At 41.8% G+C, this 18,584-nt stretch overlaps 1 protein-coding gene across 3 annotated transcripts in view; it reads right to left on the reverse strand.

Moving 5' to 3' along the window:
• Positions 1-18,584, reverse strand: part of bcas3 (BCAS3 microtubule associated cell migration factor) — a 463,665-nt gene that overhangs the window by 443,576 nt on the left and 1,505 nt on the right. For all 3 annotated transcript variants that reach the window (XM_079559235.1, XM_079559236.1, XM_079559237.1), the window contains exons 3-7: positions 18,475-18,529; positions 18,178-18,253; positions 17,590-17,696; positions 9,755-9,836; positions 7,046-7,118 (exon numbers count right to left, since the gene is read on the reverse strand). In XM_079559235.1, coding sequence (XP_079415361.1) covers positions 7,046-7,118; positions 9,755-9,836; positions 17,590-17,696; positions 18,178-18,253; positions 18,475-18,529 — 393 coding nt within the window. The remainder of the gene's footprint in view (positions 1-7,045; positions 7,119-9,754; positions 9,837-17,589; positions 17,697-18,177; positions 18,254-18,474; positions 18,530-18,584) is intronic.

The following is an 18,584-nucleotide window of genomic DNA, read 5'->3' on the forward strand; positions in this document are numbered from 1 at the left end:
GGAGACGCATAGGAGTTTATTCATTCGCAATCACAATATGCCGGCCATTTTTCCGCTACTTAGCTGCTTAACCAAGCCCACGATTTCACTCTTGTGGTTACTTTGCTCACTCCAAAGGTCTAAACTTGACACCTCTGAGCATTAGCAAACCATTGGGCCTTCTTCTGTTCAATTACAATTGGTCAACAATGCCAGATTTCATTAACTTGATATAGCTCGAGATTGCGTGATCAAAACTACAGCATATGTATTAAGGGATAAGAAGCGCATTCCAATTAATGAACTAAAGGGGATTTGAAAATATTATTATTCACATCAAAGTGTTCAGACACTACAGTGCTTTACGCCTTTTTACTGGTGATTCTGCAGTTGGAACAGTTAGTCTTTGGACTGATCACATCCGGCCCATGAGATGATTTCATCCGGCGACTTGTTGAGCATAAATCCCTGAGTATGCGGTGTTATGAATTTTGAAAAAAATAACCAGAATGCTCACTCAAGCCACTAGGGGGCAGCCAAAATTAAAAAAGGAAAGAATTACACCCGTGTCCAGCAGAGGGAACTGACATAATAAGAGGTCAGGATATAACAACACATTATAGCCATGTGGTAAATGGTCATTCTGACCCAGGGCAGCTGTGGCTACAATTTTAGCTTACCACCACCAAGTGTGGAGTGAATGAATTACAGTGTAGCACTTTGACAAACTTGTGACACATGCTGGTAAAGCATGTAAGCCGTTATTATTATTTATAAGACTACAGTCCTTTTAAAATCACAGCTCATTATTATTATAAACACTTTCTCCACAGTATTTTCTGTTTACGTTATATGTGGCCCGCAACCCGCCGTAGGAGATGAATTTTGGCCCACTACCCAAAATGACTTTGACACACCTGATCTATGACATAAAACATTCCTATAATGTTTGTATATACTAGGGCCTGATCAAATTACATTATCATGAGTGTCTCATGAAGGTGGAAAAGTGCTATAAGTTTAAAACAGAAAAAGACCTATGCTTATAAATGAAATAAATAAACCTATAAGGTTATACTTTGGTGATAAGCGAGACAAATTTGACAATGTGTGTTGAATTCCAATGCTTTTGAGATTTGAGATGGTGTGTCATCATTGGGAGTGAGAGGGTGACATCCTGTGAGCATCTGGGCTGAGGAGGAAATATCCAAATAACACCAAAGAACAAAGCCTGCTCTTTCATCACAGAATCTCTGCAAAATGATCTCAAACACCACTAGCCAGACACATATGAATTACATTTACAAGCTAAGCAAGCAGCAATGCATCTTCAAGTGAGAAATTAGCATTAGCCACCAAAAACTGCAAACTGAATTCATTTGATAAATTGAAACCAACTGACTGCATGTGTGGGCCGAGTAGACAATACTGTGGTGTGTTTCTATGCTTGGACACAAAAGCTTGCCAGTGTTGGCCTTTAACTTGCCCAAGGACACAATGACAGTATCACTCGGTCAGAGCCGAGGATCAAACCGCCAACCTTCCCTTCTACCACTGTCACTCTACTAAAAAGGACAGCTGGAATGGACCCTCCACTTTCTGGACATTTCCCAAAGCACACAGAGCATTTAGCCATTAAGGAAATCTCTTCATCCATTCATTGTTTGGACTTAAGTGTTAAGTCGTTTCATTGATCAAATCCATTGACTGCACGTTTTAAAATCCACAAGTACAGGGCTTTTTCCCGGCCCTTCTATGGTTTTCCTTTAATTTGCAAATCTTGTAATCTAAGCCTGAAGCTGACTGCACTGGCTTCTAAAACCGAGGCCTGCTGCAGTGGCCAAGGCTCCAATGTGTTTTCCATTTAAGTGTCAAGACTGCATCCTTTTTGGTGGTTCACTAAAGCTGTTATTTTAAAATGATTATATGCTAAAAAGCGTGTGAGGACCTTTGTAAGTTTATGAACGGCCTCGTGGAAAGTCCGGAAGCGTTTTTCCGAAGTTGGAGTTGTTTGGTAAGGTTTTATTTGAGGGAAGGAGGAGGCCGTGCCATTCAGCCAGAGGTCAGGCCAACGCGCCTTTCAACATCACACATGTTAAAAGCATTACTGGATGATACTGGTTTAACACAGTGGAAATATATGGAGCCACATCCATAGCAACATGAAGACGTTCAAAGAAGTGCTGCAAGATTAATCACGAGTGAATTTGAAATGCAAATCAATTGGTTGCAGTCAAAGAAATAGATACGTAGAAATGTCTTTGGATCCTTTAGTATGCAGACGGTTAGCATTAGCCATCAAGTATCACAAATTATGATTGATCAAAAGGTTCTTGTCTGTTGTCCACCCATCGATATTTACGCGATGTCAAAGCCTGGTGAGAGACTAGTACTAAATGTACAGACCTTTAGAGATTCAACATGAGATACTAAATAGCATGTAAAAGTGACATCTGAGCTAAATGCTAAAATACAGGTTTCTCTATGTTTTTTGGGGCAGACACACATCTAATGGCCATAAAACCTCCGCAATTGACTTGTATGTAGAAAGAATTTGGACAGAACGCTCAATGATGCAAACAATACCACGACTCTGCATTTGTAGGAGCAGATAGGAAAAAGAAACTTGTATGATTTCAAAAGTTGCAGAACAATCCATCTTTTCTCAAATAATGTGGATCAAATCAGTGATATATATCATATTTGATATATTTAAATGTATAAACTGCTAAAATGATGAGTGGAGGAAGTTACGTTTAGACTTTAGTCAAACCACATATTCTTGCTCTAATGGCCCCACATTAGAGTAATACAGAATAATCGACTTTAAAAAATCTTTGGTTTTATGTGGACAGCGCCCTCTTCTGGAGGAGCTTCCCTGGATTGAATCACATTTACAATCTGCTTTGTAGAATCTCAGAGCTTTTATCTGTTGCAGCTGAACCTGAGCTTCACAATCCTGATTGGTGAACGTCTATCACTCAAATGCCCGAGACAGAAGGAGCTGAGAAGCAGCGCTCTTCAGAAAACTAAACATCTCCGTCTCTGTGCCGGGCCACAATTGTCCATTTCAGAATGTGTTTGAAGAGGTCTATACTACAGCGATGGCAGGTTTTAATCGAAATGCTATTCTCTGGTGAGTTACACTCAGGTTTTACAACTGAGATATTGCAACAAAGGGAAAAGTCGGCTCAAAGAACACCCCCAAGGGGCAGGTTAGATGAGTTGAAAGTATATTTTGTGGAGTATTATTGCCTGTAATCACCGCTCTCCCGTTGCATGCACACACTCACACTGATGTCTGTTTTTGGAGTGGAGGAAGGCGGCAGTGCCAGTCATGTGGAGGTCAGGGCTCTGTGATTTTTCGACACATGTTTTCAGCATTAGCATAGGATCCAAACTGTATGAGCGCGGTCTGTCTCTCAGTGTCGGTGTCAGTGAGCGGATGTAGAGCAAAAGCAGAAAAAGATAAATGAAGACCCTATTTCAATACAGAGCATTATTGTAGATTACGATGGTTAAAGGGACTATACAGAGTTTGAAAATGTTAAAATAATGTATTTTCCTCCCCCTACATGTTCCAGCCATGTCCTAATGTGTAGAATGAGAGACCTGTTCACCACAACTGCTTCTAAAATCCTGCACTGTCACTCAGAAAGGTGTTAATTCGGGTCCGAAGTGCTGTCATGCACGAGCTTCATATAGAAGGTGCAGTTCCAAGTATGACCAGAGATGGCAGTAGTGAGTATAAAATGGCAAACTCGCATCTAGCCCCTTTAAGGTATTTTGTTTTTAGGAGGGGTTTGATTTGAAATATTGCCACTTTATTGTTCTATGCATTTGACCCCATGTCCAGATCATGGATCAGGAGTGCTTACAGTAGGTGGAGGATTATCCTCATGTGCATGTTTTAGTTTGAGGTCGGAGACATGGGAAGAACATGCAAAGTCCACTCGCAAAAAAGAAAAATACCCCAATTCCAAGTAAAACCCTGACAAATAAACAAACTTGCTTCTGCTAAACCAACTTACATCCCTAATGAATGCTTGTATAGTCTTCAGTTATATTTGGTTTCACGCAGTGTGGCTTTAAGGGCCAATAAGTAACGTCAAAACTGCAAATCATGATCAATAAACAGATTTGTGCAGCTGACAGCGGCGTCACAAAGACCGAGTCTTTTGTCCCTGGAAACCATCACAGAGGAGGAGGAGGAGGTCCCGGTGCGGCCTCCGAGGCAGACTTCCTTATTCGATTTCCCCCTCGCGAGAGTGTATCGAGTTAGAGCGTTGCATGTTCTGGAGAAAACAGCGCAAGTGGGGAAAACCAGGCCACTACCAGAGCGCAGAGACACAACAGGCGTCTGCCGCGTCTTAAAGCCATTAGGACATACTGCCACAGACGACGCACACTGGAGAGGGCATTTCTGAAGAGGAAATCAAAGGATGGAAGATTTAAATCGAGAACAGTTCAAAATAATTAGAGCCGGGGCCACATCACAAAGAGCCTCGGGATTCCATACAATACATGATTTAGGTCTGGCATATTTATTTATGTTTAGAGTTTTGCATTTAATTTCTCCTGCGACACAGCAACATCTAACCTTGAATCTTCCGCAACGTGGCTTTAATTTTATTACTCCCTGTTCCTTTTCATTTTGATCCCAGCAGCCAGTAAACTCGTAAAAGAGAGTAATATTCACTAGAACACTATAAAAAAAAACGCCATAAAACGTCCGAATCACCACATATTCAGTGCTCTCTCTTTGTTGGGAGGATGGACAGGTGCCGTGTCTGATCCCAAATAATCTTTACAAAACTTTGTGAGTCAGGGTTAGTCAGGCTAAATCACAGTCTGTGTACTGTAAGTGCATGAGAAGGACAGAAAAACACGCGTCTGGCTACGGGCTTTGATCTCTCTCATTATTAACTCTGCATTAGGTCCAGATGTGGAATATAAAATGAAACCAAATAAACACCAGTCACTTTAGGCATTTCTTAGACAGCTTCATCATAAGGAAGGATCGCGACAACGACAAAATGATGCTGATGTGGACAGGCCAGCCCGCCGGTCCTACCTTCTGTCCAAAAGCAGGAGCGTTTACTTTGAAGTTTATATAGATGCAAAACAAACTTTATAACTTCTCTCAACTGTGAGTAACAGTTTAGTACGTTGTCTGCTGATTTGGCAGTCAAGACGACATATTTGTTCAGGTATAGAGTAGACTAGGGCCCGATACTGATATGATGGGGGTTGGCCGATAGCCGATATATAGGCCAATATTTTTTTTTTATGTTTTTTTTTATTTTTATCTTTCAAGTAAATAATAGTTAAACATTTATTATAGTAAAGGTTTCAATCATAGAAATACATCTATTAGAGATCGAACGATGCGTGTTTTTCTGAGGCCGATGCAAATTTTGGGAATTGGGAATATGCCAATTTGCACCTCTGATGTTGTTGGCCAATATTTGAAAAAATGTCTCATCTATAATCCTGAAGCTTCTAAATGTGTCAGTGTTGAATTGTGACAGCAGGGGGCGCTGTATATTCATGTTTAGTGGGTACTTCAGATTCAAAAATCAGCAGATTCCAAAACAAAAAAAAGAGGGACACAAGTCGGCAGCCCAAGTTTCAAGAGATTTTCGCAGATTTTGCAGAATGGTTCAGTTGAAGCCAGGAAGAAGCCTCTCCATGTTTAAGCTGCAGAATTGGTATATTTAAAAGTGTAAACTTTTAGGTTCAAACCGGTTTGTTTAGAGAGATTTGGGAGCGTGCAGTCGGGGCATGACTTAGTTTGTGTGTATTTACATACTGGGTAAACACTGGGTTGTGTTGGACGGACAAAAATTGTATCAGATGAGCTGAACCGTGGACGTGGAACATGTTTGGAAGTGGATTTATTAATCACGGATTATGTGGCGCCGCTTCTTCATGAAGAGCCCTGATAGCAAAGCAGTGACAGTGGAACAGAGACGCTGCTTTGCTCCCCAGACAGGACCACACTTTGGCCTCAGCTTCAGTGTTAAAAAAAAGCTTCTGCAAAAGCACCAAACATTAAGTTTAGTCTCTTTTTATTCCTGTGGATTTCGCGTTTTTCGTTGATCTCTGATGTCTCACTCTGTTTCCACGTTAGAATACGCTCGTCTCCGGTTTCCTTTTGTTGTTTGGGGAGGAGGCACCGCTGCTTTGGTTTGTGTTGTTGACACATCCTTTAGTGAACAAATGCCACGCAACAAAGTCAGTTTTACACATACGCCTGTTGTCCATCAGTTTATGTGCGTTTGAGTGAGTGAACTCTGAAACCTCACACACATGACACGGCTTTTCTAAATGAGATGTAAATTAACCCTATTGTCACTCAGAGAGAGGTGAGAACAGCCCTAAAGTTTAGAGGCCGATTCCTCTCTTTGACATATTTCCAGTTCCTAAATTCAACTTGCCACATCTTCTCCAAATATCATCAGATTTTGATGTGTTACTAGACTTTCACAAGCTATGTCCCGCTCAAAATGCCCCAAAACCGAGTTGTGTCACCCGTTCTCGTGATGGGTCACATATTTGAACAAACTGGTGATCCCCTGAGGACTAGGAAGTGTGGGAGGGCTCATTAAGGCCCAACCTGAGCTCTTTCCAGTGCAAAAACACTTTAGGTTCTGGAGATATAAAAGGCAGATCGGCCCGATATATCAGTCGGGCCTAGAGTAGACCATGTGTTTCTCTGATTGGTTAATCCGATTGTTAATCAGAGCTCACTGAGATAACGGCGAGTCCCAGACAACACATCTTTGTTAAGAGTAGGAAAAGCATATAGTCAGCTAACTAGGAAGTTTTACTGACTGCAATGCTCCTTCTGGGTTTAAATGAATGAAAGTTCCATAGACAAACAGAGCAGGAATATCAACTTACCTTCCTGGTGAATTATGAAAGTTCCAAAAACTGTGCCACGTCTAATTATATAAACAAATTTAGTATTTGATCTCATTTTCACTACAACATATGAGCCTGTGGGACCGTTAATGACATTGACCTGCAATCTCCTTCTGTTTCAGTGAACCGCTGCACTCACCCGGACGACCCCGCGCTCTTGCAGACCCCGAGCAGCGGCCTTTTGTCGGCGAAACTGTCCGTCTTCACAGGGCCTGCGGAGGAGACGGGTTACAGATGAGGAAAAATAATGACATTTAAACAACAAAGACATCCTTTCTTAAAACAAAGATACACACCGACCTCCCCGAAAGCACAGCCCTGACAGGAAATGTGCTTATTCAATTACGACGACAGCTTTGTAACTCAATCATGTATTATTATGAGAACGCTTGCAATTCTGGAATTACAAATAAAATGTGAATATTAGGAGTATTGTTAATGAAATGGATCCTCTTGTCATACGTGCTAAACTAGTGTGAGCAGCTTTAATTCATTTTATCTCAAATAACCCCCAAACTCTATTTTTATGCACTCATTCCATCGATTCCAGCTTCCTCTCGGCAGGAGTCACGCACACTTCCAACAACTGTGTCTCCCCCCCGCTGGTTTACAGCTTTTTAAGCACACAAAAATTGCCTTTTTGTTTCGTCTTCGGCCCAATCTTTCAGCACATTTCAACCACAAGCAAAGAATGGATTGAAAGACAGAGGAGTGGAGAGATTTGGAAGCGCATGAAAGTAAAACGCATTAAGAAGCAGCAGAGGCAGATATCCCAACACAGGCGGGGGCCACTTTATCACATGGAACATGCGTACCGAGTTTATTTAAGGCAACAGTGCTTTCAACTAGGTTCCTGGATTTTCTGCACTCAGCTGTGTGTTTCACGGCACCACTGTTTTGTGGGTTGGATATCGTTTTAACATGGGTATTTCCCCTTCCTGCCAGCAGAGGGTGCTCCAAGCAACATGCAGTCAGCTTAAAAGACATTTCTCATCAAGGGTATTGTCCATGCACACATATTCATTTGAATTATCACAATGCAACGGTTGCATTTAGCATCAGAAAAAGAATTGAATAATTTAGGCTATGCAACATCTTCAGTGGTCCCCAGTTGTTTAAACATGGTGTTTTAGTGCCTATAACTATTTGGACTTTGGTACCCTGCAGGGGGAGTCCTGATGAAAAGACCAGTTGAAAAATGGCAAAAAACATTTTGAAATGGAAAAATCACATTTTGCATGATTGGATAATGGTTCCAAGTAGAACTTCAATATGTAACTAGAAGACATGGGAGTGAGACAGAAAAAAATAAGCTGAAATAGTCTGTTTTTGCAGCTGATCAAAGGTTTAGGACCACATGCCTTTTAAAAGGCCACATCTGTGCACAAATGTGGATTCAGTGTCATTTTCTGTCAGGCTTTCACACTGTTATGACGTCCTGTTGGCAAAGGCAAAAAAACTCTGGTTTTGAACGTGGTTGTTGTGGGATGTCATTTTGAATTTCTTAAAAGATCCTGAGGGTCACGGAGCAAAAAAGTCAGGTGGAGGACCCACATTGAGTCCGTTCCTGGAGCCGACTGCAGCCCGATAACCAGTGGTTCCATAGACGAGGGCCTCAGTCTGAGGTCTCTGCACCACCTGAAGCTCCGTTGTTCCACTGACGGAAAAAGCCTCCCTGTGGCTGGTTGGTTTCAATAAAAGCTTTACTCCATTTTTTTTGTCTCACTCACATTTCTTCTTGTTGAAGACTGAAGTTCTACTCAGAACCTTGTTAAATCCAACCATGCAAACTGGGAATTTTTGCCATCTTTCAACTCGTCTTACACTTTTGAAAGGGACGGTATAAAGGCGCAATGATGATGATGATGATGATGATGATGATGATGATGATGATGATGCAATCAGATGTGCGACCCGGAAAGAGCCAATGGTTTTTGACCACTTATTTTACATGGAGCATTGTTTTACAAGCCTCTGGACATTTTTAAAGACCATACACCTGACGATTTTGCTCTATTATAACAACGAAAGAGGGAGTGAAAGTTTAAACTGATAGTTGTGGTCAATTTCATTCCCAATATTCCTAATACATTTCTAACATTTGTCCTCTGTAAATAAAGTTGCCTTGCCTTTTACAAAAGCCAAAATATCTCGTCTCCTTTAGGTGTTATTATGTTTAACTTACAAACTCTGGAGTTTTAACCATGTGCTGAAGTGATTCTTGTAGATGAGCAGGTCTTATTACTGTCTTCTCTCAAAAGTCGTTATAAAAATTGGACTGTGATTTGAATCCTGATTTTAACCACTAATTTACAAATCTGTTGAAAAAAGTTGCACAGCCATAGTTGGAAGTCTGTTGAATATAGGCCCTCTTTACCCCCTGTGTGACCCTTTGGACTTCCGAATGTGGCCCAAAACGGCTGGAGGGGAACAGATGCTCATTGAGGAGACAGGAATACATGTCGGCGTATGGGCCGTGTTCTTCCTGCGGAGGTCAGGCAGGTTGGCCGTCATTAGCATCAGCTTTTGTCACACTGTAGGCTTTGACTTCACATTAACTGTGTCCTTGTTTCTGGCTCGACTCAGAATTCATCTTATCCCATTTCCATGTGGTTCACAAATATCGCAACTAGTATATTTTTCTTCTAATTCGCGCAGCCCCAGTAAAGGTTGACAAATTAAATGTCAACATCAGAGATCAGACACTTTTCAAATGTGATCTTGTTTTGATTGGCCCAATAATCATTATGTATTGACCGGATTCCTGATTTTGGGACAGAAAGGGTAAAAGGAGGCATGAATTGGCCAAAACTAAGTCGGGTTGGATATAGAAAGGAAGAATACTCACTGATATGAGGGGCAGGCAGGATCCGGGCTGTCCGGACTGGGCCATGACGGACTGAGAACAGCTCCTGGGCTTCACCTGCCAACTGGAAACACACCAAACATTATGAGCTTTTAAAACAAGTCTGTTTGTAAAAAGCATATAAACATTAGCAGCCACACACCCAAAATGATGACTGACTGACATGGTTTTAGTCAATCAAAAACAATTGGTCTCTTATGAGCAATGTCAAAACCAACAGTCACACTACAGTCCAACAGTCACACTATGGAATAAAAACAAAAGTATGTTTATCAATACAGAAACTGCATAGCTTTCACTTCACCTTCACTCCTGGATTCTTATCTGGGTCATAATAATGCAGTGACTGCAAATAAACAAAATGAGGGAACTACATAACGTGGTCAACGCTCCAACCACAAGCTGTGGTCGAAATCGTGTAATCATGTGATCTGTACGGACTTTTCACAGAGGACTTGCTGTGGAGTTGAGAGGGCACAGACCAGCAAGTAATATTAACATTGTCAACTTAATATAACGACACTGTTTTCATTGGGACAACGGTGATATTCTTTTTGCACCAGTGAAAAATGTTCAGGACGGTATCGCATCATGTTATATTATCATGTTCCTCATGGTCTATGGACGTACTCGCCAATTGCATTTGCTTTAAAGTGGACATGTCCTGCACATGGAGCTTAAAATAGACTTAAAAACATTATTTTGGAGCCTCAGCTTTTATATTTAACATTTGTAAATTGGAAGTATGTCTCTAAGAATTAAATGGCAACAATGAAATGTTGTGCTTTAATTTTTTAACCCCATGCTCCGACCATTTACAATATCGCCGATTTTCAGACATAACTTTAGTACAGAAGTGAAAGTCTTGTGCTAGAAAGTAGAAATTTCAAGCTTTCAGTCACCCCCTCCCTGGTCCTGCTACGCGTCTCCGCGGTGAAATGTCATACATTTACGTCAGAAGCAGAGGTTCCTCCTGTAATAAAACTTGTGCACACATTTCATTAAGCTCTTTTTTTGAATGAATAGATAATTGTAATATAATGTAACAATGATATTCATAATAAAATGGAATAAAACTAGCCTTTTCCATATCCAAAGTATAATAGTAATAAAAAAACATCAACTATAGAATGCTATGGGTCAAGAAAATACAAAGGCTTTGCGTATGTGTACTAGAGAAACACACAGAAATATGAATGCGCAAAAGTTCGATTGAGCCTAGGGCCAAATTGGCCCCCTCGACAGGTGAAAGAGCTGGTGAGAATCTTGTCTGGGGCTCCCCCAGCTAAAGGCATGTAAAAAAAAAAAACTTCCAGGTCGCATATGCCGTGTGTGCATTTTCAGCAGTGCGTGATAAACACAATAATAATGATCATGTTGGATTAAGGGCTTTAAAAATGTGGAGGACAGTTTTTGGGTTTGAACAATGACAGTGAGTGTAATCAGGAAGTACAGAACGACACCGTAGAAGAAGAAACAGCTACAGAGGATGAACTCAAAACTGCGCGAATATTGTGAACTACTACTCCAGGTCTGTCTTTGACGAGGGAGCAACGTTAAAACATGGTTTGAACTTCAAGAACATCCATTTTGCAGGATATGTCCACTTTTATGGCCAACACATTATCTTCCATGACACTAGGGTCCAGCAGCAGCGTGAACATAATTTAAAATGTACAACAATAATACAGTGGAATACTATGAATCACATTTCTGCTTCAGCGGTTGCCGTCTACTGCGTCCTATAAACTCTATTATAGACAATAATAGAGTCTTTTTTATTCATTTATTAAGTATACTGTTAAAGCTTAACTCGGTCTTGTGGAACATGCTACAGAATGTGCTGAGCTGAGCCACCGCGCTCACATTCACAGCGTTCACCACATGAAAACGTCTTGTTCCACTCCAGCAGAAATGTCCTCGTGTGTGTGAGCCGCTGGTGTATCAGGCCAGTGTGTAATGACATTGTTCTAAGCGCGCCGTGCCCCACTTTCCCCCGTTCTGCTGAGCGTTAAATAAAACCTGCATTATCACCATCGCCTGACGTTTTAATCTGTTTGTTTTAAGTCCTTAAACCCAATCGCAGGGGATGATCGCTCTTTTGCGCAATTAGTCGGCTTCGCAAAGTGGCGGATTTCGGCCATTGTTTTTTATATATATCTTTTATTCAAAGTGCTGTCGGATTAACACTAGGCACGGGAGGTTACGCAAAAGATGGCGGGGAAATTCCTATACAGGCAAATGGAGCGATGAATAATGGAATTTAGCGGATTACAATGGAAGAGGCAGGGTAGGAGGTTAATGCGTGCGCTTGTTGTAGCCTAGCGCAACACGGCGAAAAAGATCTAAAGCTTTACCCCTGCTGTACCATTACATTAGGGCGTGTGCAATATGGCAAATTGATTTCTTTTGTTTTCCCTAATGCGCGTTCATCATGATATTCATTTCCTTTGAGGCTGGTTGCGTGCCGCTTCCAGGACGGGGAGTGTTTTAATCTCATGGATGTGGCGGTCTAAGCTGTGAAGAGAAGTGAGCAGAGGGACTGGACATATGGGACAGACGGGCAGCAGGAGCTTTATAGGACACATAGTGGTCACAGGTGTTTCTGGACAGGCCTCTCCAGCACAATGTAGACCGAAGGCAAAGGCAATATAGAGCGATTTTAGGAAGGATTTTAGATGTCATTTTGGGATATAAATCAGCGTGAAAAATCCTAATGAAAGGTATAAGTTTGTAATTGGGATATTTTAGGCAGTGAGTGTGGGAAGCACAACATTGGAAAGGATTTGCATGAGTGAAATATGTTTGTGTAAGCTCTCGTCCAGGCGTTTCCCATCGCAGTATTGTCGTTGATTGAGTTGCTTCAGAAGCTTCTTGTAGTAATGTCAAATGTTCGGGTCCTTTGGCAAGAGTCAAACGGATTCTAGCAAAAGAGAAGGGTCGGTTTGTGAAAGGAGTGGAGGAGGCCAAAAAGCACAAAAAGCCGCTCTGGGACAACTCGGTTTTTGGGGCTGGTGCGAAACTCCAAGACTATTTCAATAATTACTGAAAGAACTAGGTGTGGTTGTGATAGTCTGAACTTAGGAGGGGGTGATAGAGATGGCAGAGCGGGTATTCTCATGACCAGCGAGCTGAATTCTCGCAACTATTCCCCGTCTTCACCGCTCGGACAGAACCAAAGTTAGTTCTGGCAAAAAAAGACACTAGTTAATACTGCGGCGATCACAAAAAACACAAGGTGCTGCAACACAAACACACAGAACTTTTTTCAAAACTGAACATTGAATGGATTTGCGGTTCTTGCAGCTCCAAACGTGCGCTCTCTCTCTCCGAACACGGTTCCAGATTAATGGAAGTGCAGATGTTGCCAGGTCAGACCAGAAGGTTGGCGGTTCAAATCCCAGCTCCCGCAGGTGCAGACTGTTGTTGTGTCCTTGGGCACGACACCCATGGCCTCGGTAGAGTGTGTATGTGTGTGAGTGGTTGGTGATGGTGCAGATTAGCAGCTTCACTTCAGTCAGTTTACTCCGGGGCATTGAAGGAAACAACAGAGGTTTACCATCATGGAATGAATGAATAATGACCACAGTGCAGCACTCAGGCGTGTAAAGCACAGTGCAAGTGTAAGCCATTATGTTTGTGTTTTAGCCGTACACATTTGACTATGAGAGCATGAAGAAAATGTAAGTCAATGGCAGAGTCGCAAAAATATTTACTTTATATTTATTTATTCTTACTTGAGTAAAAATATTTACTCAAGTAAGAATAAAGTTACTTCTAAGTAGGAGTAAAAAATTACTTGGAGAACATGTTACTTGAGCACTGTGAGTTACTGAGGAACTGAGCGTAAAAATCGGATTCACGTTTCAGTGGTGACATAACTGATGAAATAATGTGAAAATTGTTAAAAAATAAAAAATAAAAAAAATAAAAACACTAAATAAATGCACTTTACGTGTCAAAAGGATTTGCCACTTAAACTTACTTTTTTTTTTAACTCAAGCAACAGTACATACACTTTCACAGTAGAAAGTAGAAAAAGTACTGTATGAAAAAACGACTTGCATGAGTACAGTTACTTCAAAAAAGTAACTTACATGTACTTGAGTAAAACAACCCAGTGTAGTCGCCGTATTAGTATTTGAAAATCTTTCCTACAATAATTCATCGTTAACGTTAGAGTCCTCTCTTGTGAGTAAGTTGTGAAACGTCCCAAACGTGTCCCTGAGGACGAGAGCCGGGACGCTGCAGATAAGTGAGGACAGTTACAGCTATCATTTTAACATAGCAGCTTCCTCTTTCATCGTTTGCAATCAAAAGAATTCAGCACAGGCCCTGTAAGTTATCAGATCAGACAGGGGTGTCCAAACTATATCGCAGAGTCTCTGACCAGGACTGAAATGGACCAAATTATTGCAAATCTCAGTTAGATGCTTACATTTGAGAGGGGATATCCTGATGCTGAGCCCAATTAAACATTTGAGCCTATTTTCTAACGCCTTCCTTCATGAAAAAGTTCAAGCAGCAGAAAACATCCCTCCTTCACTGCACATCTGCTCAACAGCGCAGATGGATGACCTGTTAGAATGCAGCCGAGATGTTAAGATGTCATGTACTGTTTCACACTGCAGAGAATGGAATAATAAATGTGTAATAACGCATGCGGCTCTCTAAATGACCACCATGGCACACTGGGCAGCGTAAATATTTCAGCCTCCGCACACCTAGAGCCGTCATTCATATTTTATCAGCTCTCACCAAACATGCCATCACTAATTTAAACATCTCCTCCGCCGAAGCGCCGCGTCACCTTCACACTTGTACATATAGACAATCAGGCCGCAACATCTCGGCCTTCACACGTCTGTCGGCGTCTGCGAGGGCTTGAAGACTTGCCAATGGGTGAAAACAAGTGTTCCTCGGACCGCGGCGCACCATTACTGGAGGTGTTGGCCGTGTGCATGTCACAAACACATCACAAACACTCGCGAGATGGAGAAGGAGAGGGCGGCCGCGCTGACTTCAAGGCCAGAGCGCGCTGTAAATGTTTGCATCCGAGACGCAAACACCGAGGCAGGCGCGGTGTGGGACAGCTCTCGTGGTTTGGGGTGGCCATTTCTTTAGTTGTTCTCTGCGCGTCCTTCCTGTGCCTTGCCCAGTGACACAGCAACAGTATGTGCTTAGGCTGGATTCGAACTGGAGACTTTCCAGTATCCTTAAGAATATTGCACTCCTGCTTTAGATATTACTTTCTATGACACAGGGAAAACATAAATCCATTCATAAATGAGGGCCGTGCCAGAATGTCCCCATCTAGTGGTTGAATACCATACTACACACTCTCATATAGATGTGGAGAAGACAGAAGAGATTGTTGTGGACTTTCCAGCATGCTAGTGGAGAGGGTGACCAGCACTAAGTTCCTGGGTGTGCACATCACAGAGAAGCTCTCCTGGACCATGTACACGACATCACTGGTCAAGAAAAGTCATCAGTGTCTCTACTTTCACTGCAAGTTAAGAAGAGCCAGAGTCCCAGCCTCTGTTATGTCCAACTTCTACAGAGGGACTATAGAGAGCGTCCTGACCAGCTCCATCCCTGTGTGGTTCTTCTACAGACGGACTATAGAGAGCATCCTGACCATCACTGTGAGGTTCTTCTACAGAGGGACTATAGAGAGCATCCTGACCAGCTCCATCCCTGTGTGGTTCTTCTACAGAGGGACTATAGAGAGCATCCTGACCATCACTGTGAGGTTCTTCTACAGAGGGACTATAGAGAGCATCCTGACCAGCTCCATCACTGTGTGGTTCTTCTACAGAGGGACTATAGAGAGCATCCTGACCAGCTCCATCACTGTGAGGTTCTTCTACAGAGGGACTATAGAGAGCATCCTGACCAGCTCCATCACTGTGTGGTTCTTCTACAGAGGGACTATAGAGAGCATCCTGACCAGCTCCATCACTGTGTGGTTCTTCTACAGAGGGACTATAGAGAGCATCCTGACCAGCTCCATCACTGTGTGGTTCTTCTACAGAGGGAGTATAGAGAGAATCCTGACCAGCTCCATCACTGTGTGGTTCTTCTACAGAGGGACTATAGAGAGCATCCTGACCAGCTCCATCACTGTGTGGTTCTTCTACAGAGGGACGATAGAGAGCATCCTGACCAGCTCCATCACTGTGTGGTTCTTCTACAGAGGGACTATAGAGAGCATCCTGACCATCACTGTGAGGTTCTTCTACAGAGGGACGATAGAGAGCATCCTGACCAGCTCCATCACTGTGTGGTTCTTCTACAGAGGGACTATAGAGAGCATCCTGACCATCACTGTGAGGTTCTTCTACAGAGGGACTATAGAGAGCATCCTGACCAGCTCCATCCCTGTGAGGTTCTTCAACAGAGGGACTATAGAGAGCATCCTGACCAGCTCCATCCCTGTGTGGTTCTTCTACAGAGGGACTATAGAGAGCAATGAATTGAATTTGTAAATCAGAGGTGGATAAGCTGTAGCCCAAACCTCAAGCAGTTTTGTCCAACCCTCGACTCTCTCTATATAATTTATTCAGCATTTTGGGCCAAACTGTGTGTCTGGAATGGAGTAGAGGTGTATCAGAGGCACCACTACCATCCCCTGCGAGACTGCGATCTATAGATTTCATTTTCATTTGTGACATAATTAAAATATTTACTATTACCCTCAAGTGAGTTCCAGATATAATTTAGTGCATTTTGCAATGGGAGAAAGCTGCGCAGAATTGAATTCAAGTTGGCCCTTCGACGCAATTTAGGTTTCTCATGGGGCTCTTGAAAGAATGAATTGCTCACCCCTGATGTATATTGTCAAATCAGCCATGATAAGTATCGCAAAATCATAGAAAATATATTAGACATTCACAACACTGGATGTGAAATAACACATTTTTGGAAAACACAACAAATGATACTGTGCAAAATAATTACTTTTGTTGACTAAATGCAAACAAATGGGCAGCACATTTAAAAACGCCAATCAAAACATCATATCTGCTGAAATTGAAAATCCATGCAGTCTATCCAATATGACGTAGTCTTTGCCTCCCTCTAGTGGCCAACAGCCATCACGACAATAACAAAGACCATTGCCTGGGGATATGAACTATTGCATCACATGGTCAGCTATTTTCATCGGTTTTGCCTTGATGTCGCCACATCTTGGAGAAGCCTACAAATTCTCTGAAGTAAAAGGTCAAATGGACATGTCTTGACAACTCCCAAAATCAGAGTTTCCAATGAAGAGAGGAGACGATGGTGGGTCTGCACAACGTCAGGGTTTTAGGGTTGTATATTTGCTACATTTCCCTTCTTGTGTAATGATAACATGTAAAAATAATCATTTATTTTATTTATTTTTGTTTATTTGATACGGACTTACAGTAACAAAATGAATAAATAGATGGTTAACAAAATGGGCGGATCCCCCCCAAAAAAAGAGAAAAAAAGCCGGGCCTTTTTAATCCTAAAAATTGTACTTATGTAAACGATTAAGTACTGCTTGTGCAATAGTGCTGTACGGAAAAATATATAAAATATACAAAATAAAAATACTTTTGTGACTATTACCGACTTTCAATTGATTGGATGCTGAATGTTGTTGTCCCTTTGCATAGACCAGCCCAGTACAATGAAAAGGAAATTATTAGATATTTCATTATACCTCATTATGGTTATCTGGACTATCAAGGGCCAGGGGTGAAAAAGCCTTGACGGATTAGACATATGATAATAAAGACGCCCTCCATTCTGCTTTCTCTATGTTCCTGTTAGTTTGGACTTACAGACACGCTCCAGATTTGCAGGCCGTCGGTGTATCCGATCATGAGGCACAGGGGAGGCTCCGTGGCGCCGCTGTGCATCTCCATGAACTCCGGGTTACGGGACGTGTCTGGGAGAAAAACATATACATTCACTTCAACGACTGGGATATTCACTATTCACTAGTGTAAAAAAGTTATTCAGTTTAAAGCTCATGTTAATCGATAATACTCCAAGTAAAAACCCACACTGGGTCCTAAAATAAGAAAAGTTTTCAAATATGATACAAGCAAATGATAAGATCATGACCAGCTATGATGATAGTGGACGGGTTTTGGGATTTTATATCAGAGAAAGTTCTTTTAGGTTTAGTGCAAAGTTTAATCCGATTTAGGGGAAGAACCTTTCCCCAAAAACGTAAACATAAACCAATCATCATTACAACTGCAGGCACGAAGATATGGTTTCAACAATAATGAGGAGAGAGCAGAATAGATTTCTCCACTGTATACTATTCCTCCGGTCACAAATATATGTATTATGAATGAAGTCACGTGTTTAACCAAATAAAAATCCCAAAGTAGCAATTGCCTCTAAAATAGAAAGCTCACCATTGATGTCAGCCTTCTCAAATCGAACCCAAATCACCTTCTCCTTTTCATCAGTCGGAGGGGCTCCAGTATAAGCCTAATCACACACAAAACGGATGTGCATAAGATATAGAGAACTGACACAAACCGATCATTTGTAGAAATGAGGATTAAAACGGATGACATACAACAGCATTCGAAACATAAAAAAATTTAAAACATCCTGTTTCTGACTAGCCCACTAACCCTGCAGGTTAAGTCCAATAACACTGTAGCTTTGTGTTTTTTTATATAAAAATTCAAAACCCATAAGCTTACTTGTGGAACCACATCTTGAAGGAATGTCACCACACTTTCCATGTACGACTGCTCCCTGTAACACACGGTCTGGTTAGTGACTTACAGTACACACTATGTTGAATGTGCCA

This window comes from Gobius niger, assembly GCF_951799975.1.
Source record: "Gobius niger genome assembly, chromosome: 1".
Taxonomy (NCBI): domain Eukaryota; kingdom Metazoa; phylum Chordata; class Actinopteri; order Gobiiformes; family Gobiidae; genus Gobius; species Gobius niger.